The 27,995-nt window shown below is 52.4% G+C and overlaps 2 protein-coding genes across 2 annotated transcripts; one reads left to right on the forward strand and one right to left on the reverse strand.

Moving 5' to 3' along the window:
• Nucleotides 1–269: 269 nt before the first annotated feature.
• EML2 (EMAP like 2) lies at nt 270–27,884 on the forward strand. Its single transcript, XM_080645895.1, is given in 23 exon segments — nt 270–462; nt 465–587; nt 2,986–3,204; nt 3,296–3,419; nt 3,608–3,712; nt 5,574–5,602; nt 5,811–5,940; nt 9,642–9,791; nt 10,546–10,615; nt 10,711–10,821; nt 12,191–12,286; nt 13,593–13,727; nt 14,579–14,678; nt 15,754–15,908; nt 16,023–16,148; nt 18,807–18,938; nt 22,751–22,818; nt 23,087–23,175; nt 23,408–23,505; nt 24,012–24,099; nt 24,523–24,618; nt 25,642–25,772; nt 27,463–27,884. Coding segments are annotated over 23 exon segments (2,547 nt in total). The 5' UTR covers nt 270–416; the 3' UTR covers nt 27,589–27,884.
• On the reverse strand, nt 16,957–17,609 carry LOC308236330 (large ribosomal subunit protein uL23-like). Its single transcript, XM_080645896.1, has one exon. The coding sequence runs from the start codon at nt 17,527–17,529 to the stop codon at nt 17,059–17,061; it is 471 nt and encodes a 156-aa protein (XP_080502022.1). The 5' UTR covers nt 17,530–17,609; the 3' UTR covers nt 16,957–17,058.
• Nucleotides 27,885–27,995: the final 111 nt, after the last annotated feature.

The following is a 27,995-nucleotide window of genomic DNA, read 5'->3' on the forward strand; positions in this document are numbered from 1 at the left end:
CAAGGGGGCTTTGGGGAAACCAGTAAAAGACTGGGGAGAAGGTTTGGGGGGATATGGGAGTGTCTTCCTCCACCCGATCTTCCTCTCAGAGTCGGGGCTAAGCCTATGGCTGAAAAGCAGGGAAGCCCCTGCCCCTTCCAATCCTTCTGTGTTCCTATTGGTGGAAGGCCCTGCGCGACAGGCTTTCATTGGTCCTGAGCAGACAAGGTGGGGGTCTAGAGAGAATATGCGCGGGTTGTGGGCTGGACCAGACAGTACCAGGGGTGGGGATCACAACCCAACCAATCCGGGCCTGAGGATTGTGTTGGGGGGCTTAGCAGGGGGTGTCCCGACACCCCGCTTCTGGACATCCTGAGGGATGACCCCAGTGCCAGGCCCGGCGCCGGCCGCCTGACGCCGGGCGGGCCGAGCCGGGGATGCTGGAACGAAGGGTGTTGCTATGGCAACAGGAGGCAGGGCCTGGGGTGGGGACCGGGCCCGGGCTGGGGCCGGGGGTGCCGGCGGTGGCTGTGGCGGGGCGATGGCGGAGCGCGGCCCGGCCTTCTGCGGCCTCTACGACACGTCCTCGCTGCTTCAATACTGCAATGGTGAGACCCCCCCTCCACCCTTCCAACCCTGGCCCTGCCCAGCGCTGGACCCATCTCCTCCTGCACCAACCTCCTGCTTCCAAGTCCCCATTCTCACCCCTTGCTGAAGATGTCCTTTCTCTCCCAGAAGGACTCTGACCCCAGAGCAAGGTCCCTGATCCTCAAAGCCCTGATCCCAGGCCCGCCCCCCTTCCACCCTCCTGTCCCCCCCCCCCCCGCCCGCCTTGGGGGTTGAAGAGGCAAAGGCCTGGAGGTCTGGAACTCTGTCCTCCCTTTCCCCCCTCAATCCGCTGGGACCCTTCCCTTCTCCCTGGCAGAGGGATAGACAGATTAGGGGGAGGGTGGGGTTTGGTGTTGGCTGTGGACTTGGTGTGGGACCTGGGAGGACCACCAGAGGACTTTGCCTCTACTAACCCCCCCAAATCCTTAGGCCCCACACCTCCCATCCATTAGGACCCACTTCTTCTCCCAAATGAGTATGATACCAGAAGGGTCATTGTGGGTGTCTGGACCAGATGAGGGGTGCTGGAGGCAGAGGGGAGGGGAGAGGGGAGGGAAATGGGCACTGAGGGGTGGTCCCTGGACAGAGGGCTGAGGGTGGGGGGATGGCCTGCAGGGATCAGAGGATTTGAGTCATAGTTTGGTGGGGGCAGGCCGAGGCCTCAGAATGCAGCTGGCCTCTCTGGGTGGGGGCGGAGGGGCCAAGGTGAAAGCTGCTCTATTCACTCAGGAGGCCCTCTTCCAGTTTAGAGGCTTACTCCCCTGGGTGCACACCGCAGGGGCAGGGCCCACTGCAGCTGGCAGAGGGTCAGGATGCTGGCTCATTTTGTCCTCCATGCCCTCCCTCCCTAAGAGGCAGAATGACAGGGCTGAGTACCTTTCCCGCTGCTGAAAGGCTGTGCGTCCATGTACAAATAATTTAACCTCTCTGAGCCTCAGTCCCCTTTTCCTCCCCTCCTAAAATGGGTATAATAACACAACTCCTAGAGTTGCTGGGAGCATTAGGTACCATAACATTGAAATGAGCTAAGCGTTTTGCATGAACAGTGTCTGCCACATGTAAGCCCTCTATAGCAGATCTCATTTTTGGGGTAGCATTATCAATGGTAGAAAGAGGGGGATCAATACAAAGAGGTGATTGGGCCTTCCTGCCCCTCACCTATTGCTGTGTGACCTTTGGAGAGTCTCTGTGTATTTCTCCAACTTCCGTCCTTAGTTTTCCTCCTTCGCATAGGTGATGCCAGCGGGACCCTGGGACTCCCTCCTCTTGAGTTCCAAGCCTTGACAGCTCTCTCCCCCCGACCTTAAGAAGCCCCCACCTTCCTCTGCAGGCCCAGGCACCGGACCAGAGAGGCACTGGGAGGGGGGCAGGGCGGGTGAGGTCCGGCAGGCGATTGGGCCCCCCGGCGGGGGGGAGGGACCGAGAGCTGCACTGCAGAGACCAGCGGGCGGGTGGGGCAGCCTACAGCTTCGGGATGGCAGATGCGACCTCCACGCCCCGTCCCTGTTAATGCTACCGCCTTCAAACCCACCCGGCTGGGAGCCAGGGCTTCCTCGGTTGTTGTCAGCAATGAGTCTGGGTATGAGTGGTCTGAGAGGAAGGGGAAAGGGGGACCACTTCGGTGGCCCGCCCCTCCCATTTTGGGGAAATGGGCGGGAGGGGCGACGGAGGAGTTATTTGGCTGCACCCAAGGGCTGGAAGGAGAAGGAGAAACGAATCTAGGGTGTGGGGTACAGAAGCGAAAAAAAGAAGGGGAACAGAGGAGAGAAGCTCCGATTAAAAAAGAGTTTGGGTCTCCTGGGTCTGCGATGCGCTACCTGCAACTCTCAAGTCTGCCGCCAGGGGCCGCAGGAACTCTGTCCTTGCAGGCGGCGCTAGGGTCCAACCCCGTAGTGGGGACAGAAGGGGAAGAGGAGGGACCAGGCATGACCTTTTGGCTTGGAGAATCTTAGAAACAGAGAGAACTTAGTACTCGCGATAAAATATTGATAGTCTTTAGAAATCAATTCTAGAACATTGGTGCCACTAGGAGTAAGTTGATGTCATCTTTACAATGCTGATATCACTCATAAATATTTAGCATCTTAGTCATAGCATCTTAAAACCAGGGTCGAAAGTCTATTGATTCGTACGTAGACTGTTAGAAGAGAGGAGGGGACTTCCCTAAGGTCACACCTCCAGGGCGCTGAGCAGAGAAGAGTGGCAGGGGGTGAGAGCCGTGGGGATTTCCTTCCCTCTAGAGCCCTCTTCCTGGCCCGTCTCCAAGCGTCCCAGCCCCTGGTTACGGGAGAGGAAGGGAGCGTGGCTGGCCCCGCTTAGACCCGGGATGGCAGGAGGGACTCCTCGGCGTTGGAGTTCCTGGGTGGCCCCCGCAGCCAGCTCTCTCCTGTCTTCCAGATGACAATTTGTCCGGTACGAGTGGCATGGAGGTGGACGACCGCGTGTCGGCGCTGGAGCAGCGGCTGCAGCTGCAGGAAGACGAACTGGCGGTCCTAAAGGCGGCGCTGGCCGACGCGCTGCGTCGCCTCAGAGCATGCGAGGAGCAGGGCGCTGCGCTGCGAGCGCGGAGCACCCCCAAGGGCCGGGCGCCTCCGCGCCTGGGCACCACAGCCTCGGGTATCTTCGCTAGACTGGGGGGTGAGATAGGGAGGGGCCGCGCTCGGATCTCACCCTCACCTGCTTCTGTCCCCTAACCCCATCTCTCTAGTGTGTCAGCTCTTGAAAGGCCTTCCCACCAGGACGCCCCTCAATGGCTCAGGACCCCCGCGGCGCGTGGGCGGCTATGCCACGTCCCCCTCCTCGCCCAAGAAGGAGGCGACCTCCAGGCGCAGGTAAGGCGCAGAAGCTGGGGTTCCCAGCCTCCTCTAAGACCTTGTGGGAAACAGAGTTTATATGGAGAGGGATGGACTCATGTGCCCGAACTCCAGTAGTGAAAGGTGCCGAGAGGTCCTCACCCTCCTCCCTCAGTCGCCTGCTGGCCTCCCAGGACCCGCCCCTACTGTGTGCTCCTTCTTCACAGTGCCCGCCGCTACTTGTCACCAGAACGCCTCGCCTCGGTGCGCCGCGAAGACCCCCGCAGCCGCACCACATCCTCTAGCAGCAACTGTAGCGCCAAAAAGGAAGGGTGAGTGTCGGAGGCGGGGACATGTCACAGACTATGGGCCAAGACCTCAGATAGGCATCGAAAAGGATGGGGATGGGGAATTTAGGGTGATGTCCCCGGCCACGAGACCATCTGGTTCAGAATACGGGGACAGTGCCGGAAGCTTGGAGGGACCCATCTGAGATAGCGGGGTGGAAACGGAAGGCCTGCAGAGGCGGAGCCAACGTTGAGGGGCGTGGTCAAAACCTTCAGGGACTCGATTAGAACCTGGGCGTGGATAGTCCGGCTCTCCTGGGTGAGCCAGGGTAGAGGTCAGAGAGGAGCTGGGTTTGTGGGCAGAGCTAATGAATGAATGTAAAGGAGAATTCCCATTGAATGTCAGGTGTGGGATCCAGGGCAAAAGCCTCAGGGGAGTTTCTGCAGGGAATGGGGGGGATCTAGAGGTAGGGGCGTGATTGGAATTTGAGAGCGTGGCCCGAATGTCAGCCTGGGCCGAATCAGAACCCGGGGCCGGGGTCACTGGGGCTGCGACCAGGTGGGGACGAGTCAGACACAGGAAGCCGGGTGGAGCGGAGCCTGGGTCAGGGCCCTGCGGAAATGGGCGCGGTCGTAGGTAGGCCTGGCCAAATCTCAGGATGTGGAGGGACTCAACCGGAGGACTGGATCACGTGAAAGTGGTCGTAGTCGGAATGCCTGGCGGGACCAGAGGCGGGGAGGTCAGTTGTCAAGAGGCAATCAACTCTGGGGCAGGATCAGTAAAGTGGGTGTGATCGGAATGTTGGGCGTGGCCAACTCCTGGAGGCGGGGCCTTACCTAAGGACTGGGCGGAGCCATGATGTAGTGGGCGTGGTCAGGGCCTGGGAGCAAGAGTAAGCTAGGAACAGGATTAAAATACAGACCCATTTCAATCCCATTCAAATAATAGCAAACACGTACATAGACTTGTACAGGCACTACTCCAGGCACTTAACATGAATTAACCAATTTAATCCTCGCAACCGCCCCGGAAAGTAGGTACTCTATTATCCCCCTTTTAAAAACTAGGAAACCGAGGCAGAGGTTGGGCAACTTGTCCACACTGCTAGGCAGTGGCAGGGCTGGGGTTTGAACGCAGGCAGACACGCCCCCGAGTCCATGTTCTCAAACAACACTCTCCCCTACCCCCCACAAAAAGAGCCCGGTATCAGGACCCACCGCCTGGGATCTGAGACCCAGTGTGACCCGCCGGCTCCCGGGGTCAGCCGCGGAGGGCGGGGCGGGGCGCGGCGGCGCGGGCGCCTCCCAGGGCCGGAAGCGGAGGGGCCGGTCCCGGCTCCACCCCCGGTCCCGAAGCTCCGCCAGCCGCCGCCATGAGTAGCTTTGGAGCTTGGTGAGACCCTCGCAGACCCCCTCCTCTCTGCGCTCCCGGGGCCTGAGTCCCAGGTCTCCCCCTTGCCAGGGACCCAGGCCCGCGAGCATCACTCCTTTCCGCCGACGGAGGGAACTTGGAGACACGCCCCTTCCCTTAAACCTTCACGGCTTTCCCTGCTGCTGGAAGTTTGGGGCGCTGTGGGAGTGGGGGTGGGGAGCGTTGGGAGAGCCGTGCTGTTTAGGAGGGAGGGGTCCCCGGTGACTCCCCTCTTCCAGGACCGCGTCCCTGCCACTTCGTGCTGTGTGATCTTTGGCGATCACTGCCTCTCTGGGCCTGTGTCTTAGGCTCTGCAAGATCAACCGAGCAAAGCACACGGCCTGCAGAGAGGCAGCGCTCCGCTCCTTTCGCGGCCCCGGTTCTTTATTCATCAGAGGCCTCCCGGGTGCGGTGGGGTGAAGCAGCGGTGTCTCTCCCTTTCTGAACTGCTCCCTAATAAAAAGGATAACTTTTTTTCTTGTTCTGTCCTGACAGCAAAACCAAAGAAGCTATCTTCAGCGTGGGTAAGTGAGGAGAGGGGGAGGGGCTTGGTTGGGGGCTTGCTGGAGTGAGACACCCGAAGCTGGAGGTCTGGGGACCTGGCTACTAGGCTTTTGCTTCTCTGGCCTCAGTTTCCCCACCTATTTTTTATTTTTTAAAGTAAAGCTTGAGGGGAGAGGAAATAGGGATGGGGCTGGTGCTAGCACCTGACCTCGCTGGGTGTCCTGGCAGAGGAGGGCTCGGTGAAGATGTTCCTGAGGGGCCGTCCTGTGCCCATGCTGATCCCGGATGAGCTGGTGCCCACCTACAGCCTGGACACGCGCTCAGAGCTGCCTTCCTGCAGACTCAAGCTGGACTGGGTGTATCCTCTTGCTTTAATCCCCCCTCCACCTCCTTCACATCCCATCCCCCAGTCAGGAGGGGACAAAAGTCCTTCTGGTGTGGGACTTCAGCACAAGGAAGCGTCTTTGTATTGAAGATGGGTCTTCCCAGGCCCCTAAGGCTTGAGGGGTCAGGATGACCTGGAGTCGGAGGGAGCAGTGCAAGGCAGGTTAACTGAAAGGACACTTTATGGTTCATTGAAACAGCAAATGTTTGCTGGGTGCCTTCCATATGTCAGATTCTCTTCTATTTGCAAGCTAACCTTTTAAAGCTGGGGTGGGGTGGGGGGGACACATGATAGCACAGAAGCCAGCGATTAAATAAACAAGATAATTTCAGCTAGTAGTAAATGCTGGGAGTACAGTATCCTAAGCTCATCTGAGGGGAATAACGATTTCTCTGAGAAGGGGGCATGTGGACTGTGAATTGAACAATTAGGAAGAACTAAAATGTTCCAAACAGAGGCCTCAGCAGGTACAAGGGCTCTGTGTCCAGAGAGAGCATGGTGGATCTGATGAATAGAAGTTGGTAATGGTTGAGAACCTGTCTATGGAGCCTGGCACAAATGCGCTGAAACCCCAGCCTAGCCTCCTGCTAGCTGTGGGACCTTTGGACAAGTTACCTTGCCTCTCTGGGTCTAAGTTGCCTCCTCTGAAAAGTGGGTTTCATGATCTCAGATTCATAGGGCTGTGAAACAAGGCATAAAGGTGCTGAGCTTGTAATATGTGCCCCATAAACAGGGATTATAAAATTAAAACTAATCGTTATTGACCACTTATATGCCAGGCACTGCTTTATGACTTCCTGGTTCGTAGGTCGATGCTCAACCACTGAGCTACACCAGCCGGGCTGTTCTAAATTATTTGATGGATAAATATATTGAATAATGTGGTCCTTCTCTTTTGTGGAATTGAAAATTTTTACAACCAGTGGCCTCCAAGAGCTCTCTGAGGCCTGCAGGTTGGGAATTACTACCACCACTTCCCAGACAAGGAAACTGAGGCTGAGAGAGGGGACTGAGCCCTGTCCTAGGGCGTCAGAATAGGTCTGAGTCAAGAACTCTGACTCTGGACCCCAAGCTTTTCCCAAAAGCCCACTGGAGCTTGGGATCAGCATCCATGGGACCCAACCCTGTCTTCTTCTCTTGGCCCTGGTTTCTGCTCTGGAGGAGGCAGGGATGTTGGAGCCCAGTCTGGCTTCGAGGCAATATACGTGGGAATCCAGGAACACCAAGCCGCCATGCCAGGATGAGCTTGATAGCATCAGATGAGAGGCAGCTGAGAGCAAAAGTCAGCATGGGTCTCATGTCCCATCTCAAAAATGACTCTGAGGTGGAGCAGTTCCGGTGGGGTTGGGATAGACATGTTGACATTCATTAAAATCTTTTCTGAACATTTTCAGAGGCCAAAGGCTGAGGATCCAGTAGTCACTGTGACAGGGTCTGCCTACCCTCCTGGGCTCACAGTCCAGTGTGGGGACAGACTCCTTGACAGTGACAACTCAGAGTGGGCAAGGCTGGGATGGGGGAACCCGGAGGGGACAGCTGCCCAGCTTGGGGGTCAGGGAGGGCTTCTCAGAGGAGGAGTTACAGAACAGCCCGGAGTGGCCCACCATGGAAAATCTCACTGGGGAGAAGGGACAGTTAACAAGTCAACCAGATGATTACTAAGTGGGTAAGTGCAATGGAGGATGAGCCTGAGGGCAGCTCCGGGGCGGGGCGGGGTGGGGGGAGGAGGAGGAGACAGCTAAGAAGGATGTCAGGTAGAATGTACTAGTAAAAGGGAAAGTTACTGCCACGGCCTGGGGTGTGGTAATGACCTTGGCATTTTGAGGAACTCTAAGAACAGTCCAGGGAGGCCAGGAGCCCTGCTAGAGCCCAGGAGGGGCCAACCAGGCCGGGAGAAGGAGCGTGGGCTTTCTCCTAGGAGTCCTGGGGAGCCCCAGAAAGTTCTAAAGAGGGGAGAGTTCGTCATTCCTTCAGCAGATATTGGATTCATACAGGGGTGGGCAAAAGTAGGTTTATAGTGATGAGGACGTGAATCAGTTTGTTCTTGTATTCTTATTTATTCATTAATGATTGTATTGTTTATTTTTTATTATTATTAATCTACTTTTGCCCACCCCTGAAAGTCCGCTGTGCATCAGGCCCTGATCTGGGCAAGGGAGATACAGCAGTGAACAAAATGGACAGACAACCCTGCCCTTCCAGAGCGGACACTAGCCGAGGAGGCAGACAATTAAACAGATAGCATTGGATGCTGATGCGTGCACAGCACAAAGATGAAGCGGGGAGGGGGTGGCGGCAGTGAGGGTGCATGAGTTTGCAGTTTCGGAGAGCAGGGCCAGGAAGGCCTCCCCAGAAGCTGACAGCCGAGCAGAGGGCCGGAGGAACTGAGGGGCCATGAGAGCTAAAGGGGAGGAGGGCTCCCGTGGAGGGAAGGGGCAGGGCAAAGTCTCCAAAGTGAGAAGGGAAGATGGCTCCTGGGACTGGAGCTGAGTAGGGGGAGGGGAATGAGGAATCAGGGTCCACATCAGGTTAGGCCTGTGCCTGGGCTTTGTAAGGACTTTGACTTTGATTCTGAGTGAGGTGGGACCCACCCATAGGAAGGTTCTGAGAAGAGGAGGGGTGTAATCGGAATTAGTGTGAATGGGTTTAACTGCATCCCTGTGGGGGAGGGGTGGGCAGGAGGTTATATTCATTTCCCTTGGCTGCTGTAATAAATGACCGCAAACGTGGTGGCTTAAAACACCAGAAAGCCCTTCTCTCTCAGCTCTGGAGGCCAGAAATCTCAAATCAAGGTGTCAGCAGGGCCACTCCCTCCGAGGCTCGGGAGAATTTGTTCATGTCTGTCTCCTAGCTTTTGGTGGCTGTTCGATGGCCCCAGGAGTTCTTTGGCTTGTAGCTGCATCACTCCAATCTCTATCTTCACAGAGCCTTTTCTTTTTAAAAAAATGTATTTGTATTGATTTCAGAGAGGAAGGGAGAGAGAGACAGAAACATCAACAATGAGAGAGAATCATTGACTGCATCCTGCATGCCCCACATTGGGGATCGAGCCCGCAACCTGGGCATGTGCCCTGACCGGGATTTGAACAGTGACCTCCTGGTTCAGAGGCCAATTCACATGGCCTTTTCCACCCCTGGGTCTGTGTCTTCTCTTTTTTTTAAAAAAAATATATTTTTATTGATTTCAGAGAGGAAGGGAGAAGAGAGAGATAGAAACATCAATGATGAGAGAGAACCATCGATCGGCTGCCTCCTGCACGCCCCCCACTGCGGACCGAGCCCGAAACCCAGGCATGCGCCCCCGACCAGACGAGCCCGGGACCCTTCAGTCCGCAGTCCAACACTCTATCCACTGAGCCAAACCAGCCAGGGCTGTGTCTTCTCTTTATAAGGACACTTGTCGTTGGCTTTAGGGCTCACTCAGATAATCCAGTTGATCTCATCCTAAAATCCTCAATTAACACCTACAAAGACTCCTTCTCCAAGTACGGTCACAGCCTCAGGTTCCGGCGTTAATATTTTGGTGGACATAATTTTGGGGGCCTACCATCATTCAAGCCCCCGAGGGGGGAAGCTTGGAAGCAAGAAAACCCACCTCGTTAACTGGTTGAGTTTGGTAGTCAGTCGCATGCGCAATGCCAAACAGGCTCCTTAACCAGCCCGGGCATCTCCAGCTATGGCTACCGGGGCCGAGACTGCCGCGCCAACCTTTACCTGCTGCCCACGGGGGAGATAGTGTACTTCGTGGCCTCCGTGGCCGTGCTATACAGCGTGGAGGAACAGAGGCAGCGGCACTACCTAGGACACAATGATGACATCAAATGGTGAGGCCTGGGAGGGGGTCTGGAGAGAGATGCTGCTGGGGACAGTATTGGGGGTGGGGTGGGGTGGGGGTCAGGCCTTTGGTGGCCTGCCAGCTGAATTCAGAGGGGAAAAGTGTGGATTGATTATATTTCAAATATTGGTTAATTTTCTCAAATGCCTGGATATTTCACTTCCTTTGAAAACTTCTAGCTGGCACCCCAGATAATCCAGCCGTCTGTTCGACCTACTTGGTGTGGCCACTTATTTTTGTTTTTACTTACTTATTTACTTATTTATTTTTATTGATTTCAGAGAGGGAGGGAGAGGGAGAGAGAGACAGAAACATCAGTTTTGAGAGAACCATTGATTGGCTGCCTCTTGCACTCGCCATCCTGGGGATTGAGTTCGCAACCCTGGGCATGTGCCCTGACCAGGAATAGATCCCGAGATCCTCCAGTATGCTAGCCAACACCCTAACCACTTCATATACGGGCCAGGGCAGTGGCTGCCCCTTTAAGTGGGTGCCCTCTCCTGGCCACTTGTGGTACAGGCCTTAGCCCTTTGGGCACTTGAATTGAGACCACAGGCCCAGGTCTTGCTTCTGAGCTGGGGTACCCCGCAGGTACCTCTTTTGATACTGTTTATTGACTAAATAACTCAGTCAACCAACTGTAGAATGAATAACCAGGCATTACGACTGTGGCATGCTGTCGGAGGGGTCCTGGTCCCCCTCGCTCTCACTGAGCCCTGTCCATCTGTCCTCTCTCTCTTCAGCCTGGCTGTCCACCCTGATATGGTCACCATTGCCACTGGACAGGTGGCAGGCACCACTAAGGAAGGGAAGGTAACAGAGTGAAGAGGGCAGGACCAGGAGACGAGTGGGATCTTGGGGGGCAGGCAGCTGGGCCTCCCCAGGTAACAGGCCTCTCTTTGCTGCAGCCACTGCCACCCCATGTGCGTGTCTGGGACTCCGTTTCTCTCTCCACTTTACACGTGCTGGGCCTGGGCGTGTTTGACAGAGCTGTGTGCTGTGTGGGCTTTTCCAAATCGGTAAGTCCTGCACCCACCCTCCCCTGCCCCCCACCTCCAGAGTCTGGAGCCAGCACAGCACCTTCCCGCTGGCCCCTGGGGATGGATGCCACGCCTCTATTGTGACATCACGGGTGTAGGCCATGCTCCTGGCAGAATTACTCAGGCCCTCCAGGCTGGGCACCCATCTCTGGGACTTCACAGACCTGCTCTGTTAGCCTCTATGAAGGGAACCCGTAGGTCCTGATTGTCCCTAACTCCTCTGTGATCCCTTGTAGATCAGGTAATGCTGTTGCATTATTTCTCACACCACCTTTCATTCTCCAAGGGCCCTGATTCTTTAGGCATTTCAGGCCAGTGTCCAGGGAGGTGGGCCTTGTAACTAGATGGGTGTTGGCAGGTCTGGGCAAGATAAGTAAAGAAATTGAGAGTAAGCCTTTAGGAATTTGTAGAGCAATTTGACATTCCCACACGTCCAAGTATGGTGGTGTGTTGTTTTTTAAACCATATTTTACATTTTTATCATTATTTTACCAAAGTGTTGGTCTGCCATGGATTGGGGAATAAAAGACAACCAGTCTTCCCACAGATAGTTTAAGAAGTCCTGGATTAGAGCCTCACAGGTTTTCTGAGTCCTAAGGAGACAGTTGAGAACTTTGGGAGGGAAAAAGCGATTTTATTGCCAAAGTGTGTGTGTGTGTGTGTGTGTGTGTGTGTGTGAGAGAGAGAGAGAGAGAGAGAGAGAGAGAGAAAGAGAGATCCTGCAAAATCAAAATTAGCCTGTGTTTAACTAAAGATATGTCAACTTAATTAGTTGTTTAATTTCATATACATAAAAGGCATTTCATAGGAAAATGAAGATTAGATGGTCTCAGTATGAATTCCTGACTGCAAGATGACTGCAGAGAAATTGTAACTGAGGGTAAATTAGACACACTTCTTAGGGACAAGTCATTTCAAAAGGAAAATTATAGAAACCTTTTAAACGTGTGTATGGCTACTGGATAGGGAGTGTATTTTAATGTGCTTTATGTAACACTAGAGGCCCGATGCATGAAGATTCGTGCAAGAACAGGCCTTCCTTCCCCTGGCTGCCGGCATTGCCTTCGTTCTGGCCCGGAGTGAAGGCGGAGCCACCTTTCTGCCTTCACTCCGGCCTGGAGCCTCCTTCCACCTCTTGCTGTGTCACATCAATTTGCATATTCCCTCCTTATTGGCTGTGGGCGCCACCATCTTTGTTGTGGAGTTATGGTCAATTTGCATATTCTGTCTTTATTAGATAGGATGAGCCAGAGCCTTTGAAAATCTTAAAACAGGTCTGAGTGGCAAGTGCCCCATTGGGGGCAGTTTTGGGAGGTGGATCATGACCCACCTTGCCCCTCTCTCCTAGAATGGGGGCAACCTGCTCTGTGCAGTGGACGAATCCAACGATCACGTACTTTCCGTGTGGGACTGGACCAAGGAGGCCAAGGTGGTGGATAGCAAGGTGGGGTGACCCTTCCCATCCCTTCTCCTTGGGATGCCCCAGTGGGACTGGCTGGATCTCAGTGGTTAGGAGTCTGGTATCAGATAGGCTCACCTTTAAATCCTGGCTTTGCATTTGCTGGCTGGTGACTCTGGGCTTGCCCTCTCTGAGCCTCAGTTGCCTCATCTGTAAAATGGGAGCATCTTCCTTGCAGGGCCTTGGCTTTGATGTTGGGATATGGGGTGGGTGGACCAGGCCCAACAGAAGGATTGGTATGAGGTGGCTGCTGACTCTCCAGTCCTGCCATGTCCAAGACAGACCTTGACTTGCATCCCTGGGCAGTGGCCTCTTTTACAGATGAGGAACCTTGGGCATGGTGTGGGGGAGAACTCCTTATCCAAGGTCACACGCCAGTTCTGGGTTGGGGGCCGGAGACCTGGGTTTTGGATTGGGGCCCACAGTTTGGGGAAGGAGAAATGGTTGAGAGGCTGGGCTCTGGAGTCAGACCTATGTGAGTTGATGCTGAACGCGATGCTTACCTGGCGGTGTGGCTTTAGGCAAGTAACTTCACCTCTCTGAGCCTCGTTTCTTCTTTTTTCCTTTTGAATGTATTTTTATTGATTTCAGAGAGGGAGAGGGAGAGAGAGATAGAAACATCAATGATGAGAATCATTGATGGACTGCCTCCTGCACACCCCCTACTGGGAATGGAGCCTGAAACCCGGGCATGTGCCCTGACCAAGAATTGAACTGCTGCCAAAACCGGTTTGGCTCAGTGGATAGAGCGTCAGCCTGCAGACTGAAAGGTCCCAGGTTCGATTCCGGTCAAGGGCATGTAACTTGGTTGCGGGCACATCCCCAGTAGGAGGTGTGCAAGAGGCAGCTGATCGATGTTTCTCTCTCATCGATGTTTCTGACTATCTATCCCTCTTCCTTCCTCTCTGTAAAAAATCAATAAAATATATTAAAAAAAAAAATTGAACTGCTGCAATCTCTTGGTTCATGGGTCGATGCTCAGCCACTGGGCCGCACCAGCCAGGCAGGCCTCATTTCCTTATGTGTATTAGGAAGTTGCTAATGAGCCTTACCTCACAGGGTGCTGTGGGTTAAATGTGAAGTACTCAGCACGGTGCTAGGTGCCGAGTAGGGCTGCCCAGTGCCTTGCTGGTGGGCCCTGCCTCCTGTGCCTTTTGCCCGGAGAGGAAAGATACAGACAAGTCGGTGTGCAGTGCACAACCCACACAGCTGTGCAGGGCGCTCCTACGTGGGGTGGGTGCGGTGGCTCCGGTGGTTTGAGGACCTCATTCGGATCTCCCACTTCCCAAAGTGCTCCAACGACGCTGTGCTGGTGGCCACCTTCCACCCCACCGACCCCACTATCATCATCACCTGCGGGAAATCCCACATCTACTTCTGGAGCCTGGAGGGGGGCAGCCTGAGCAAGCGGCAGGGCCTCTTTGAGGTGAGTGCCAGGGGTGGGAGGACGGGCTGGGCCTGCAAGAGGCAGGCAGGGACACCCAGGCAGACAACAGGGTACCCCAGAGGGTCCCAGAAGCTGGCGGTTACGCAGATGCTGAGCGGTTGCCTGCCGGGGCCTCAGTTTCCTTCTCCATATCATGGGGATGAATGCAGCGATCTGATGATCCTCCTTAATGCTGAAATTGTGAGGATTCGTGGGGTGAAGAGTTTAGCAGCTCCTAGCAGATGGTACAGGCTCAATAAATGGTGCTGCTGTTGTTAATATTATGGACACACAGAGAGGTCAGAGGCCAACTGGCGGAGAGAAACGTGCACCAAGACAGAAACTGAGTGAGAAGCAGAGGGTCCAGGAGAGAAGATCCAGGGGCACTTCTGATGGGGCTCCCCTGCCTTTGGTGGGAGTTGGGGCTTCACCCCAAAAAGAAAGGCCTTGACAACACCAGCCACAGATGGAGATGAACTGGAGATACTAGGAAGAGAGTGGGATGGGGCTAGGAGGATGATGTAGAGACAGAGATGGGGAGGAAGGCAGGGAGGGAGAGGGGAGAAGTGAGGGTCAGGGGCGAGGGGAATCCAAGGGGAAGAGAGCAGGGGAAACTGAGGACAGAGAAGGGAACAGAAGTTAGGCAGGAAGTGGGTCCAGGGACGGGAGACAATGTGGTCAGAAACTCAATGACGTGAGCACTCCATGGAGGTGGGTTGGAGATGGGGATGCTCTACGCAGGTCCTCACCCAAAAGCACGGAGGGGGTCCTAGACAATAGGTAAGCTGTGTCGCAGAGGAAGCCACCCAGCTTCAGCGACCTTGACACCATCCCCTTCTCCCCCACCTTAGAAACACGAGAAACCGAAGTACGTGCTGTGTGTGACCTTTCTGGAGGGTGGTGATGTCGTCACTGGGGACTCTGGAGGGAACCTCTATGTCTGGGGCAAAGGTCAGTGTCATCCCACCATTTGGTCCCCAACCCAGTCCTCCCTAACCCCCTTTAGCTGTGTCTCCCTTCCTCTGACTCTGCTGTGTGGGATGTATGATTAAACAGGCTAAGTCCTTATTTGTTCAATTCCAACACCCCCATCAAGGCTCAGCTCCAATATCCCACCTCGATGACACCTTTACTTATTTCCCACCCTTGTCCTCAGCAAATCCCATATTAGGGATCAAGTTTGAACTATTAATAAATGGTTTAACCTAGTTGTGGGTGGATGGATGGATAGATGGAAAAGTGGTTTGTCCCAGAGCAATGAATGAATGAATGAAAGGGTTGTTCTAGCCAATGAATGAAAGAATGAGTAAATGAATAAAAGAATTGAGTGAATGAATGTTGTCCTACTTAATATTGGATGATTAGGTGAATAGACAACTAAAAAAAATGAATGGTTGTCCCTATATTGTATGACTGTATTAATAAGTTTTTTCAGTGGATCTACAAAGTGAATGAATAAATGATTATCTCAGCCAATAGATTAATGTGTTATGAAGAATGGATTGTTCTAGGAAGTGGCTTGGTTACTGAATGAATAAATGAGTTTATTGTTCTAACCAATGGCTGGGCCCAGAGTAAATGTTAATTAAATAATTGTTGATTGAATGGGTTAATGAATGAATAAATGGATGGTTAGATTGACATATAAGTGGGTAGATGAGTGTAATGGATAGATGGAAAAGGGTGGATGGTTGGCTAGAAGGATGGATTGATTGGTGAATGAGTACTTGGATAAAACGGGGTGAATGAATGGATGAGAGATGAGAGATGGATGGACAGACCAGTAGATAGGTGAGTGGATGAATGGATGTGGGTAGATGGATCAAAGGGTGGATGGGTGGATGAGAAGATGTTAGTTCCGATGGTTGAATGGGTGGATGGCAGGGTATTTGAACAGGTGACTGGAAGGGTGGATGGAAGGAAAGGTGGTGAATGGCTGGGTATAGATTGAGAGTGTGAGGTGCTTTCGGGGGTCAGTACAGGGGAAGCTTCCCCATGCTCACCCCTGCCCCTGCCCACCCCATAGGAGGAAACCGCATCACACAGGTGGTGCCGGGCGCCCACGATGGTGGCGTGTTTGGGCTCTGCGCCCTGCGGGACGGGACGCTGGTGTCTGGAGGCGGCCGCGATCGGAGGGTGGTCTTCTGGGGTCCTGACTACAGCAAGCTGCAGGAGGTGGAGGTGAGGAGGGGGGAGAGGCTCCTGCGAAGGTGAGGAGACCCGTCCTCTCCCCAGCATGTCACTCCCAGCCCCACCCCTCTGTGTGTCCTCCCTTCTTGGTGTTTGCCCACCCAGGTTCCCGAGGACTTTGGCCCTGTGCGCACCGTGGCAGAGGGCCGGGGAGACACGCTGTATGTGGGGACCACCCGCAACTGCATCCTGCAGGGCTCTGTCCACACGGGCTTCTCGCTGCTCGTCCAGGTGAGCTCTCTTTTGCACCTGCCCGCGCCCCTGGCCCACCGTCTCTCTTCTCTTCCCTGTCTGGTTTTTCCTCACCTCCCTGTCCCATTCCTTTCCTCTGGCCTGGCAAACACCGCGTTCCTTCCCTTTCCCTGATCCTGCTCCATAACCCCACCCCTGACCCAGGACCCCTCCCCAAACTCCCCACGATCCAGCAACCAACAGGTGAACCGCTAGCACAGCAGAGGGTCCCCGAACCCCATTCCCGCTGAGCTGCCCGGCTCTTCTGATGAGGGTAGTGTCCTCTCCTGTTGGTAAGTGCCAGGGCAGGTGTCACACAGGCTGCACACACCTTGGGCCACGTACCTTCCAGGTGTCCAGGTCCACGGATCAGGAGGGCTCTCAGGAGTCGGACTGCTTTTCTTCCTGCAGCTCAGATAAATGCTCACTCCTCCCTTCTAGTGTGCCAAAACCTTCTCGTCACCCTCCCACCCCCCACTTAGCAACCCCACTTCCCTAAAGGTGGCAGAGTGTGGTTGTCAGGAATATGAATTCTGGATGTGACTGCCTGGGGTCTAATCGCAGCCCGGTCACTCGTTAGCTGTGTGATATGAGGCAGGTGAGTAACTTCTTTGTGCCTCCATGAACCTGGGAAGAACAGCTGACCTCATGGGGTTTTGTGCTGATTCCGTGGGTCAGTTCATATGCAGCATTTAGCATGGTGCCTGGCCCAGAGTAAGTGCTCAAAAAGTCTTGGCCAAAATTGCTCCTTGTTCAGCGGCCCCCTTCCTTCACCCACTCCATGCATTTTCCCCGATGACAGGCCAGCTGAAATCCATGCTGCTGCGTTTATTTATTTATTTATTTATTTTATTTTTTATTTTTTTCAGTGTAAAATTTTTATATTTAGAATTAGGCAGCTGGACTCAGTTTAGATGATTCCAATTTTGTTGGCCACATCCAAAGCATCACAGTCAGGAGCCAGTCGAACATATGCCTTCTTCTCGCCATCAGGCCTGATCAGGGTGTTGACCTTGGCCACATCAATGTCATAGAGCTTCTTCACAGCCTGTTTGATCTGGTGCTTGTTGGCCTTGACATCCACAATGAACACAAGTGTATTATTGTCTTCTATCTTCTTCATGGCTGACTCGGTAGTCAGGGGGAACTTGATGATGGCATAGTGGTCAAGCTTGTTTCTCCTGGGTTCGCTCTTTCGAGGGTATTTAGGCTGCCTCCGGAGCCTTAGTGTCTTTGGCCGTCGGAAGGTGGGTGACGTGCGGATCTTCTTTTTTTTGTGGCTGTGGACACCTTTCAACACTGCTTTCTTTGCCTTCAAAGCCTTTGCTTTGGCTTCGGCTTTGGGAGGGGCAGGGGCTTCCTTCTTAGCGTTCGGCGCCATCTTCGTAAAAAGGCCATGCTGCTGCGTTTAGATCCCCTCTTTGGCTCTAGTTTCCATAGAAGGAGATGAAGAACAAAGGCGAGAGGGATTTTCTAGGTGTCCCCAGAATAGACCTTGGAGACCCCTAATGATATCATCAATATTTTACATGATTTATATTCTAACTAGAGGCCCGGTGCACAAAATTTGTGCATGGGGTGGGGGAGGGCGCCCTCAGCTCAGCCTGCACCCTCTCCAATCCTGGACCCCTCGGACAACCCTCTCACAATCCGGGACCACTGGTTCCTAACTGCTCACCTGCCTGCCTGCCTGATCACCCCTAACTGCCCCCCCTGCTGGCCTGGTCACCTCCAACTGTCCCCTCCACCTCCCCCCCACCCCCGCCGGCCTGGTCGCCTCACGTAGCCTGCTGTTCGGTCATTGCATGAGGGCGTCCTGACCAATTTGCATATCACCTTTTATTAGTATAGATTAGATTAATTATTAGCATTACTATTATATTGATACCAATTATTATCATTATATTAATTATTAATGTTAATAACATTATTATTATGTTACTGATTTGAGAGAGAGAGGAAGAGACAGAGAGGGAAGCATTGATTTGTTGTTCTACTTGTTTATGCATTCTTGGTTGATTCATATATGTGCCTTGACTGGGGATCAAACCCACAGCCTTGGCTTATCTGGACAATGCTCTAACCGACAGAGCACCTGGCCAAGGCAATGACTTATTATTAATTAACAATATATTAATAGTCTGTGTTGTAAATAATAGTAATAGCCACTTCCACTTTGTAATCACTTCATTCTAGCCTCATTCTCTTTCCATCCACGATTGGGGCCTAACACTATGATTAGCCCCATTTTACAGAAGATCAAACGGTGGCCCCAAAGAGAAGTCCCCTGCCGGGTGACTGCCACAGTCAGTAAGGGAGAGCTGAAGTCAGACCCCCCAGGCGGAGTACACGGGACCCCACAGCCTCCTGGGTGCCAGCTGACTCCCAAAGTCAAGCTCCTCCCCGTCTGTTCTCTTGTCTCCCACTGTGCAAACTGGAAAGTAGAATTGGGAGGGGGGAGGGCATTTGCCTCGAGCCACACGCTGGCATAGGTCTGCCCTATCACAGCCTCCTCAGGCACACTGGGAAAGGGCCTTCCCTGGGTCACCTGTGGGCAGGTGTGTTGCTGGGCTAGTCCAGCTCCCCTTTCTGGCATCAGTTTTTGGGGAAAGGGCCAGGATGTGTGGGCTCCAATCTACTGTCTCCCATTTTTACCAGGGCCACATGGAAGAGGTGTGGGGCCTGGCCACACACCCCAGCGGGGCACAGTTTGTGACATGCGGGCATGATAAACTGGTGCATCTGTGGAGCGTGGAGTCCCACCAGCCCCTGTGGAGCAGGATCATCGAGGTAAGGGCACAGGGGACTTAGCACCCCTTTCCTGTGGGTCAGGACGCAGTGCATCAGGTGGAAGCCATGATTGGTCTTTTTTAAAAAAATATATTTTATTGATTTTTTACAGAGAGTAAGGGAGAGGGAGAGAGAGAGAGAGTTAGAAACATCGATGCGAGAGAAACATCAATCAGCTGCCTCCTGCACACCCTCTACTGGGGATGTGCCCGCAACCAAGGTACATGCCCTTGACCGGAATCAAACCTGGGACCCTTGAGTCCACAGGCCGATGCTCTATCCGCTGAGCCAAACCGGTTAAGGCCGTGGTCGGCAAACTGTGGCTCGCGAGCCACATGCGGCTCTTTGGCCCCTTGAGTGTGGCTCTTCCACAAAATACCACGGCCTGGGCGAGTCTCTTTTGAAGAAGTGGCGTTAGAAGAAGTTTAAGTTTAAAAAATGTGGCTCTCAAAAGAAATTTCAATCGTTGTACTGTTGATATTTGGCTCTGTTGACGAATGAGTTTGCCGACCACTGGGTTAAGGCCATGCTCAGTCTTTTTAAGCACAGAGGATTTAATACTCCCTTATAAACTCAACCCCTTACAAACTCGCTTGGAAGGGCTGGAGGGGAGGGTCCTCAACTGGAAGGACGCCCAGAACACCATGGAACCGACCTTCCACGGGAGCTGCTGTCCTGCCACAGTCAGGAGGGTGGGGAGTCAGGAACCGCTTAGTTCAAGAAACTGCCGTCGCTTTAGCTGCAATCCAGAAACCAGGAAGCTGTGGTCACTGCCCATGTTGGCCGTAGAACTACACTGTCTGAAACATGTGGCTGTTCACACTTAAATTAACTTTAAAGTGTAAATAGCATTAAAAATTCAGTTCTTGGTTGCACTCGCTACCTTGCACACATGGGGCTAGTGGCTACCGTATTGGAAAGTGCAACAGAGAACATCGTCCTTGCAGACGGTTCTATAGGACTGTTCCTCTAGGGCAGGGGTGGGGAACGTCCTGCCTGGGAGCCGGAAAAGGCCTGTGAAATCATTTGGTCTGGCCCTGCCAAGGCTCAGGGGGTGTGTTAATGAAATGTTTGACCAAATATAGCAGGCTAATTTTTAAGTTGATAATTTTGTTTAGTCCGCAAATGATGTTATAAATATCCAAATGGCCCTTGGCAGAGGAAAGGTTCCCCACCCCTGCTCTGGAGCGACCCACTGGTGGCTATATTTTCACTGGCCAAAAATGGATATTCTTTGTCCTTGCCTTTCAAGGCTAGTAATTACTCACTAGCATAGCAAATGTCATTGCTCTCACGACCCAACTGGTCAGTGGGAGTGGCAAAAGGGGGGCTTCTGCCTCTGCCTACCGGAACCCACAGAAGTGCAACCTATTGCCCTGGCTGGTGGGCTCAGTGGTTAGAGCATTGACCTGCTCACCAAAGGGTTAAGGGTTAAGGGTCCGATTCCTGGTCAAGGGCACGTCCTAAGGTTGCAGGTTTGTACGGGGCGCGTACAGGAGGCAACCAATTGATCTCTTTCTCTCTCTCCCCCTCCCTTCCACTCTCTCTAAAAGTCAATGGAAAATATATCCTCAGGTGAGGGTTAACAACAAAAAAAGTGCAACTTACTGTTGAACCCATATCACAGAACCATAGCTGCAAGGGATTCTGGGCAGTGTAGTTTTTTTTAGCTCCCCTGGCTGTGCAGTATGGGACTTTGGAAGGTCATTTCATCATATCCCCTATACCACCCTTTGAGGCTTTGCTGCAGGAGTACAGGGTTACCTCTGGTTCTGGAACACGTGATGGCATTTGAACTTCTATGAATCAGGAATGGTGTGCCCTGAAAATTGTTAGGGCATGTATAATAATCATTCCAGCTGCCTAATTGAGCAGCTATTATATGTCAGGCCCTAGTTGAACACAGCGGTTCTCCAGCTTGCCAGGGCATCAGAATCACCTGGGAATTGTTAAAAACACAGAATCCCAAGCCCCATCCAGGGTCTTGATTCAGGGGTCTGAATTTGAGACTAAAAATCTGCAGATTGTAATGAGCTCCCTCCAGTTATTCTACTTGGGGTGGTTTGCTGACCATGCCTAGAGAAACTGGCTCAACACTTTATGCTTGCCAAAACCGGTTTGGCTCAGTGGATAGAGCGTCAGCCTGTGGACTGAAGGGTCCCAGGTTCGATTCCGGTCAAGGGCATGTACCTTGGTTGCGGGCACATCCCCAGTGGGGGGTGTGCAGGAGGCAGCTGATCGATGTTTCTCTCTCATCGATGTTTCTAGCTCTCTATCCCTCTCCCTTCCTCTCTGTAAAAAATCAATAAAATATATATTTAAAAAAAAATTAAAAAAAAAAAACACTTTATGCTCATCATCTTTTTAACTTCTCCCTCTCAAATCTTCACAAGGGTGAAAAATCCCCACTCAGAAATAGGCTCGAAAAGTAAAATCACTCACCCATCATCAGTGTAAATATAATTTTAAAAAATAATTTATTTTTAAATTTTATTTATTGATTTGAGAGAGAGAGAGAGGGAAACATGCTCCACCCATTTATGCATTCATTGGTTGAGTCCTGTATGTTCCTGGACTGACCAATTGAGCTACCGAGCCAGAGTCACAGTGTATTTAAAATTACAGCTGATCTTTACTGAGTGCTTCCTGTGGGCCGTCTTACCAGCTAACCAGCCCAAGGACTTTACACCTTGCTTATAACGATCCTGGGAAGTGTGTATGGCTCTCCATTTACCAGATGAGACAACTGAGGAAAATTTATTTGATGTTATATAACTAGGAGGTATCACAGCCACTTGGAACCCCGGTCTGATTCCATGGTGCTCTCTATTGCCTGTGAACCAACCCAATGCCCCTAAAACTTTAAAAATGATAATACCCAGTGCTGAGTGTTAGATAAAGATGTGGGGAAACAGTCATTCAGACACACCTGGTAAGTTGGCATACTTTTACAGAAAGCAAATTGATATTATACACTGAATGGCCATATTATTATGATCTCCGAACGCATAATAATCTGGCCACTCAGTGTATATCCTATATAATAAAAGGCTAATATGCAAATTGTCCCCTCAACCAGGAGTTCGACCAGCAGGCAGGCCAGCCAACCGCCCATGTCCCCTCCCCCTGGCCAGGCTGGCCGGACCCCACCCATGCACAAATTCATGCACCGGGCCTCTAATATATATACTGAGTGGCCAGATTATTATGCATTCAGAGATCATAGTAATATGGTCACTCAGTGTATATCAAAACTCCTTTTTTTAAAAAAATTATTTTTTATTGATTTCAGAGAGGAAGGCAGAGAGAGAGAGATAGAAACATCAATGATGAGAGGATCATCGATTGGCTGCCTCCTGCATGCCCCCCCACTGGTGATCGAGTTCACAACCCAGGCATGTGCCCTGACCAAGAATTGAACTGTGATCTCCTGGTTCATAGGTCGATGCTCAATCACTGAGCCACGCCGGCCAGGTTATATCAAAACCCTTAAAAATATAGATACCTTTGACCCAGTAGCCTCACTCTAGAAAATACCCAAGTAAATCATCTTGGATGAATCAAGCTGTGGGAATTCAGAACAGGGGTAAAAAAGGATCCAGGATCCACAGTGACAGGAGGGATGCTTTCTGTTTGAGGTGGCTTGTCAGAGGAAAGGGGAATGATCCCAGCATGTCTGAGGCCGTGGCTTCCTGGAGGGCAGCAGAGGGAGGTGAGAGCCTCGTTGCCTGGCTGCGACCTGGCTCTGAGGCCGGGGAATGGCCAGATGGATGGGGAGCAGCTCTGAGCCCTGCCTCTTCTCTTCCTCCCAGGACCCTGCCTGCTCTGCTGGCTTCCACCCCAGTGGCTCTGTCCTGGCTGTGGGCACAGTGACTGGCAGGTAAAGCTGAACTGGGCATTTGGGGAGGGCTTCTCTGCTCTCCTCTCCCCGAACTGTCCCTTGACCCCCGTTCCCTACTGTCTCAGAGTCCACAGAGAACATTAGTTAGGTCCCAACTGTTTACCAAGCAAGACTTGATCTCCCAACATTCCTCTGAAGTCAGCCTCCCTCCCAAATTTCTCCTGGAGCCCCTCAGGCCCTACAGATTGCCCCCCTCCTACCAGATCAGCTCACCCTCCTCCTCCACTCCCATGCCTTCTCCTTAAAGATGGTTGCTGCTGGACACGGAGACCAGTGACCTGGTGGCTATCCATACAGATGGCAATGAACAGATCTCCGTGGTCAGCTTCTCCCCAGGTAAGGGGCAGGGCCTGCGACCTTGGAGAGGCAAGGCCTGGGAACTGAGCCTCAGCGCTGCTGTCAGGGGGCAGGGGTGGGGCCTGTGTGGCTGGGCCTGGCTGCAGGTCTAGGACTGTAGTTGGGATGGAGCTTGGGACTGCTGAGGAGTCTGGGATAGTGGGGGGCTGAATCTGAGCGAGGAGGGGGCGGAGCCTGGGTGCCTCCTCATAGCCCCCTCCCCCTCCCCCAGACGGGGCGTACCTGGCGGTGGGCTCCCACGACAACTTGGTGTACGTGTACACGGTGGACCAAGGCGGCCGCAAGGTCAGCCGCCTGGGCAAGTGCTCGGTGAGTGGGCAGTGGCCCCGGCCCGTGCCGCCACCCTGTCTAGGGGGTGCAGAATTAACCAATTTTCTACCTCAAGGGAGCACAGCTTCAACCTTCAACTGACTGCCCTGATCACCTCAAGGAGTCTTAGCCCCGCCCACACATTCACCCCATCGTGTTCTAAGCCCGCCCCTTTGTGTAGCCCTGCCCCCCACATTCTAAGCTCCCCTTGTAGCTCCGCCCCTCACGTTCTAAGCACCCTCTGTGTAGCCCAGTAGCCCCTTGCATTCAAAGCCCATCCCTCTGTGTCTAGCTCTGCCCACACGTTGTAAACTCCCCTTGTGTTTTAAGCCCTTTTTGTCTAGCCCCGCCCATGGGAGTCTGGCCCCGCCCCCACGCTCCAAAGCCCTGTGTATCCTTCCTTTGGCCCCTTTGTGTTCTCACTGTACCTCTGTATTTTGCCAGCCATCCTTCCTGTTCTAATCCCGCCCCCTCCAGCTCTAACTCCACTCCTCGCCTCCCCGCAGGGCCATTCCAGTTTTATCACCCACCTGGACTGGGCCCGGGACAGCAGCTGCTTTGTCACCAACTCCGGGGACTATGAGATTCTGTACTGTGAGTTCTCTGAGACCCAAAGGCGTTCCTCCTTCAGCCTCCTTGCATGGCCTTCCTTGATTTCTGGGAGAGGAGAGAGGCATGGGCTTCTTCAAGCTTCTCTCCTCTCACTGTTGTATTTAGGGGCTGTTCTGATTGGTTGGTTTCCTGCTTTCCGATTTCCTACCTGGTAGACCCCACTTTTCACCAAGTCCTCCCCTTTCTGGTTGAATGGGTAGGGTACAGGTTTCTAAGCACATGCCCCTGCTCAGGTCTTGGGGGTGTCAGGACCCAGAATCCAGCCCCCGTGGCCAGTCCAGAGAGGTGGAACAAGGCCTGGGACCCTGGCCTCCTGTCTCGGACCTCAGTGCCCATCTATGAAATGGGTGGGTTAAGTCAGTAGTTCCTTCAGCTCTGAATCCCGCCCCCCATTTTCTGCCCCAGGGTACTCAGCCACCTGTAAGCAGATCACCAGTGCAGAGACTGTGAGGAACATGGAATGGGCCACAGCTACTTGTGTCCTGGGATTTGGGGTGTTGGGTAAGTTCTGGAATGGGGAAGGGATCCCTGAACACAGACGTTTTAAGAAACATCCCTGTCTGGTGGCTTCCACAGTCTTTTTCTATGGTTACCTCCAGGGCAGGAAACTCACTCTTTTACACCTATAGGCAGTATCTGTGTTCTAGGAGGGGCGGGGGTGCGATGACTGCTGAGGCCGCCTGGACCTGTAATGTAATGAGACCAGATGGGTGGTGGCACCTGGTCCAGAGAGAATTATACTGCCCAGGCCCCAGCCACTCCTTTATTCAGGCATTAATGCAGTTAACAACTACTTCCTGAGCACCTCTGTGGGACGCGGTGGTGACTACAATAGCCCCAGCCTGGGTATCATGGTGTTTATTGTCCGGTGGGGGAGACAGACCTGTCCCTGGACAACCCAAAGTAGACTGGGCAGGGACAAGGAAGCCCAGTGGTGGTGTCTGGCCTGTCTGTGATGGAGTCAGGGAGGACTTCCTGGAGGAAGGGACACCCAATATGGAGGATGAGATATTCGAGCACAGTGAAGAAGTCTCTAGGCCAAGCATGTCAAACTCAAAGGCTAACACAGGCCAAATAAATGAGGCATGCGGCCCGCGGGCCACGAGTTTGACATGCTTGCTCTAAGCAAGGGGCATAATAGCATGTACAGAAGCCCAGAGGTGACACAGAGCTTGGAATTTGGAGAAATGCAAGAAGGCTAAACCATTGCAGAGCTCTAGGGGAGCACTAGTGAGGACAAGGCTGGAGCAGTGGGGGGACCAGGCCAGGCAGAGCTTGGGGGATCACAGTAAGAAGCCTGGGCTTTCTCCTGAGGCCACGAGGGAGCCACAAAGGATTTTGAGCACTGGGGGGACAGGGTCAAATCCACATTTCCAAAAGATCATTCTGACTCCTGTCCCTGGTTAGAGACAGGCTAAGTGAAAGGAAGGGAGGGAGGCTGGGGCCAGGAGCTGTTCCTCTTTGGGGGGTCCGTGGCTCCTGCTGACATCTTACCATCAACCCCCCCACCTATCCTGCCCACAGGGATCTGGTCCGAGGGAGCGGATGGTACTGACATCAACGCCGTGGCGCGCTCCCATGATGGGAAGTTGCTGGCTTCAGCTGATGACTTTGGCAAAGTCCACCTGTTTAGCTATCCCTGTTGTCAGCCTCGAGTGAGTCCCTCTGGAGGGCTGGCAGGGTAGAGGTAACAATGGGGGCAAGACTGAGGCAGCCTGGTCCACCACCAGCCCTCTCTGGGCCTCAGTTTCCTCAGCTGTGTCAGAAGGGTAGTGGGCTTGACCCCAAGGGCCTTTCTTAACCCGAAGGTTGATGGATTTCAGAGCCTGAAGTGCTAAATCTCTGAGCATCTGCAGTTTTGAGATCTTTTATTCTTATTAACTCAACAAATATTTACTGAGCACCTGCTATGTGCCTGAGAACAGGGGATAGGTACAGCAGTAAACAAGACAGATGAGGTCACTGAGCTGACATTCTTTTTTTTTTAATTCTCACCTGAGGATATTTTTTCCATTGATTTTTTAAAAATATGTTTTTATTGATTTATAGAGAAAGGAGGGGAGAGGAGAGATGGAAACATCAATGAAAGAGAATAATCGATTGGTTGCCTCCCGCATGTCCCCCACTGGGGATCGAGCCCGCAACCAAACGGTGCATGTGCCCTGACCGGGAATTGAACTGTGACCTCCTGGTTCATAGGTCAATGTTCAACCACTGAGCCACACCGGCTGGGCTGAAAATCAAATTTTTTTTTTAAAATATATTTTATTGATATTTTACAGAGAGGAAGGGAGAGGGATAGAGAGCTAGAAACATCGATGAGAGAGAAACATCGATCAGCTGCCTCCTGCACACCTCCCACTGGGGATGTGCCCGCAACCAAGGTACATGCCCTTGACCGGAATCGAACCCGGGACCTTTCAGTCCACAGGCCGATGCTCTAACCACTGAGCCAAACCGGTTTCGGTTGAAAATCAAAATTTTAATGTGAATTCCTTCGATTTGTAAATGTCAGCAACTATTTTTCTACCAACACTGAGAATATATTCAACTCATCCACAGATTACCAGCAAATAACCTGTCTACCGTAAAACTTGGTGTTAATTTTACCAATCCCTGTTCTAACAGGTGAAATTTGCTTTAGCATTTTATTATGAAATTTGCAGACATAAAAGTAGAGCCCTAGCCAGTTTGGCTCAGTGGATAGAGCATCGACCTGTGGATTGAAAGGTCCCAGGTTCGATTCCAGTCAGGGGCACATGCCCGGCTTGTGGGCTCGATTCCCAGTAAGGGGCATGCAGGAGGCAGCCAATGGATGATTCTCTCTCATCATTGATGTTTCTATCTCTCTCTCCTCTCCCTTCCTCTCTGAAATCAATAAAAATATGTTTAAAAAAAAAAGTAGATAAAAGAGTGCAGTAAAAAAAAAGTGCATCGATCCCTTCTGTACCTATTACGTTCAGCTATTACCATATTTGGCATTCTTTTTCTTCTTTCTCTTCTTTTTTTAACTCCCTGTACTTAAAAAAAAGAAAAACCATATATGACCTTTTTGCCTCTCAAATTAGCATTTATAGCTCAAAAATAAAGATAATTCGTACATATTCACAAATCCATCCTCATACCCACTGATTAACATTAATTTTTAATATGATCTAATAACCTGTATTAGATCTGTATTCAGATTTTCCTAATTTCCCCCCAAATGGCCTTCTACACTTGGTTTGTTTGAATTTCCTAAGGGGAGGGTGTTATTAAGCAGAAGAGAAGAGGGTTAGCTTGGGAGGACTTGTGGTGGCATTGCCCCCTTTGACCTTTAACCTCCTTTTTTTTCCCCTATCACAGGCCCACAGCCACAAATACGGTGGACACAGCAGCCACGTGACAAACGTGGCCTTCTTGTGGGATGACAGCATGGCCCTGACCACAGGGGGCAAGGACACCAGCATACTGCAGTGGCGGGTGGTCTGAAGTGGGTGGGGAGGGGTCCCAGAGACATGGGGCCAAAGGAGAGTCAGGTGGCAGGGCTGGAATTCTATTTTCGGGAGATGTCTATTGCCGAGTAGAGTAATATATACCCAGAGTATGTCTATAGCAGAGAGGGTTATGGTGGTGGGAGGGTGGACCGACAGACAGAAGTCTCTATTTATCAGGGTGGGAAGAGGGGTCACATTGTTTTGGGGGAGCCATTAGGGTGCTCGGTTTGGGGTGTTTTTTAAGTTTATTCTTTTATATCATCCAGAAATAAAGACATGTGCACTGAGGTGGCGTGTTATGGATTGAGTGTGTCTATAGGCCTGTGGGAATGAGGGACGTGTGTGTGCATGGATTACAGTGTTTGATGAGGGACCGTTATTACTTAGGTCTTTATTGTATTC

This window comes from Plecotus auritus (genome assembly GCF_963455305.1).
Source record: "Plecotus auritus genome assembly, chromosome: 10".
In the NCBI taxonomy this organism is placed as follows: domain Eukaryota; kingdom Metazoa; phylum Chordata; class Mammalia; order Chiroptera; family Vespertilionidae; genus Plecotus; species Plecotus auritus.

Coding starts and splice junctions, on each gene's coding strand:
- LOC308236330 (XM_080645896.1), bottom strand. CDS start 17,529: ATGGCGCCGAACGCTAAGAAGGAAGCCCCTGCCCCTCCCAAAGCCGAA.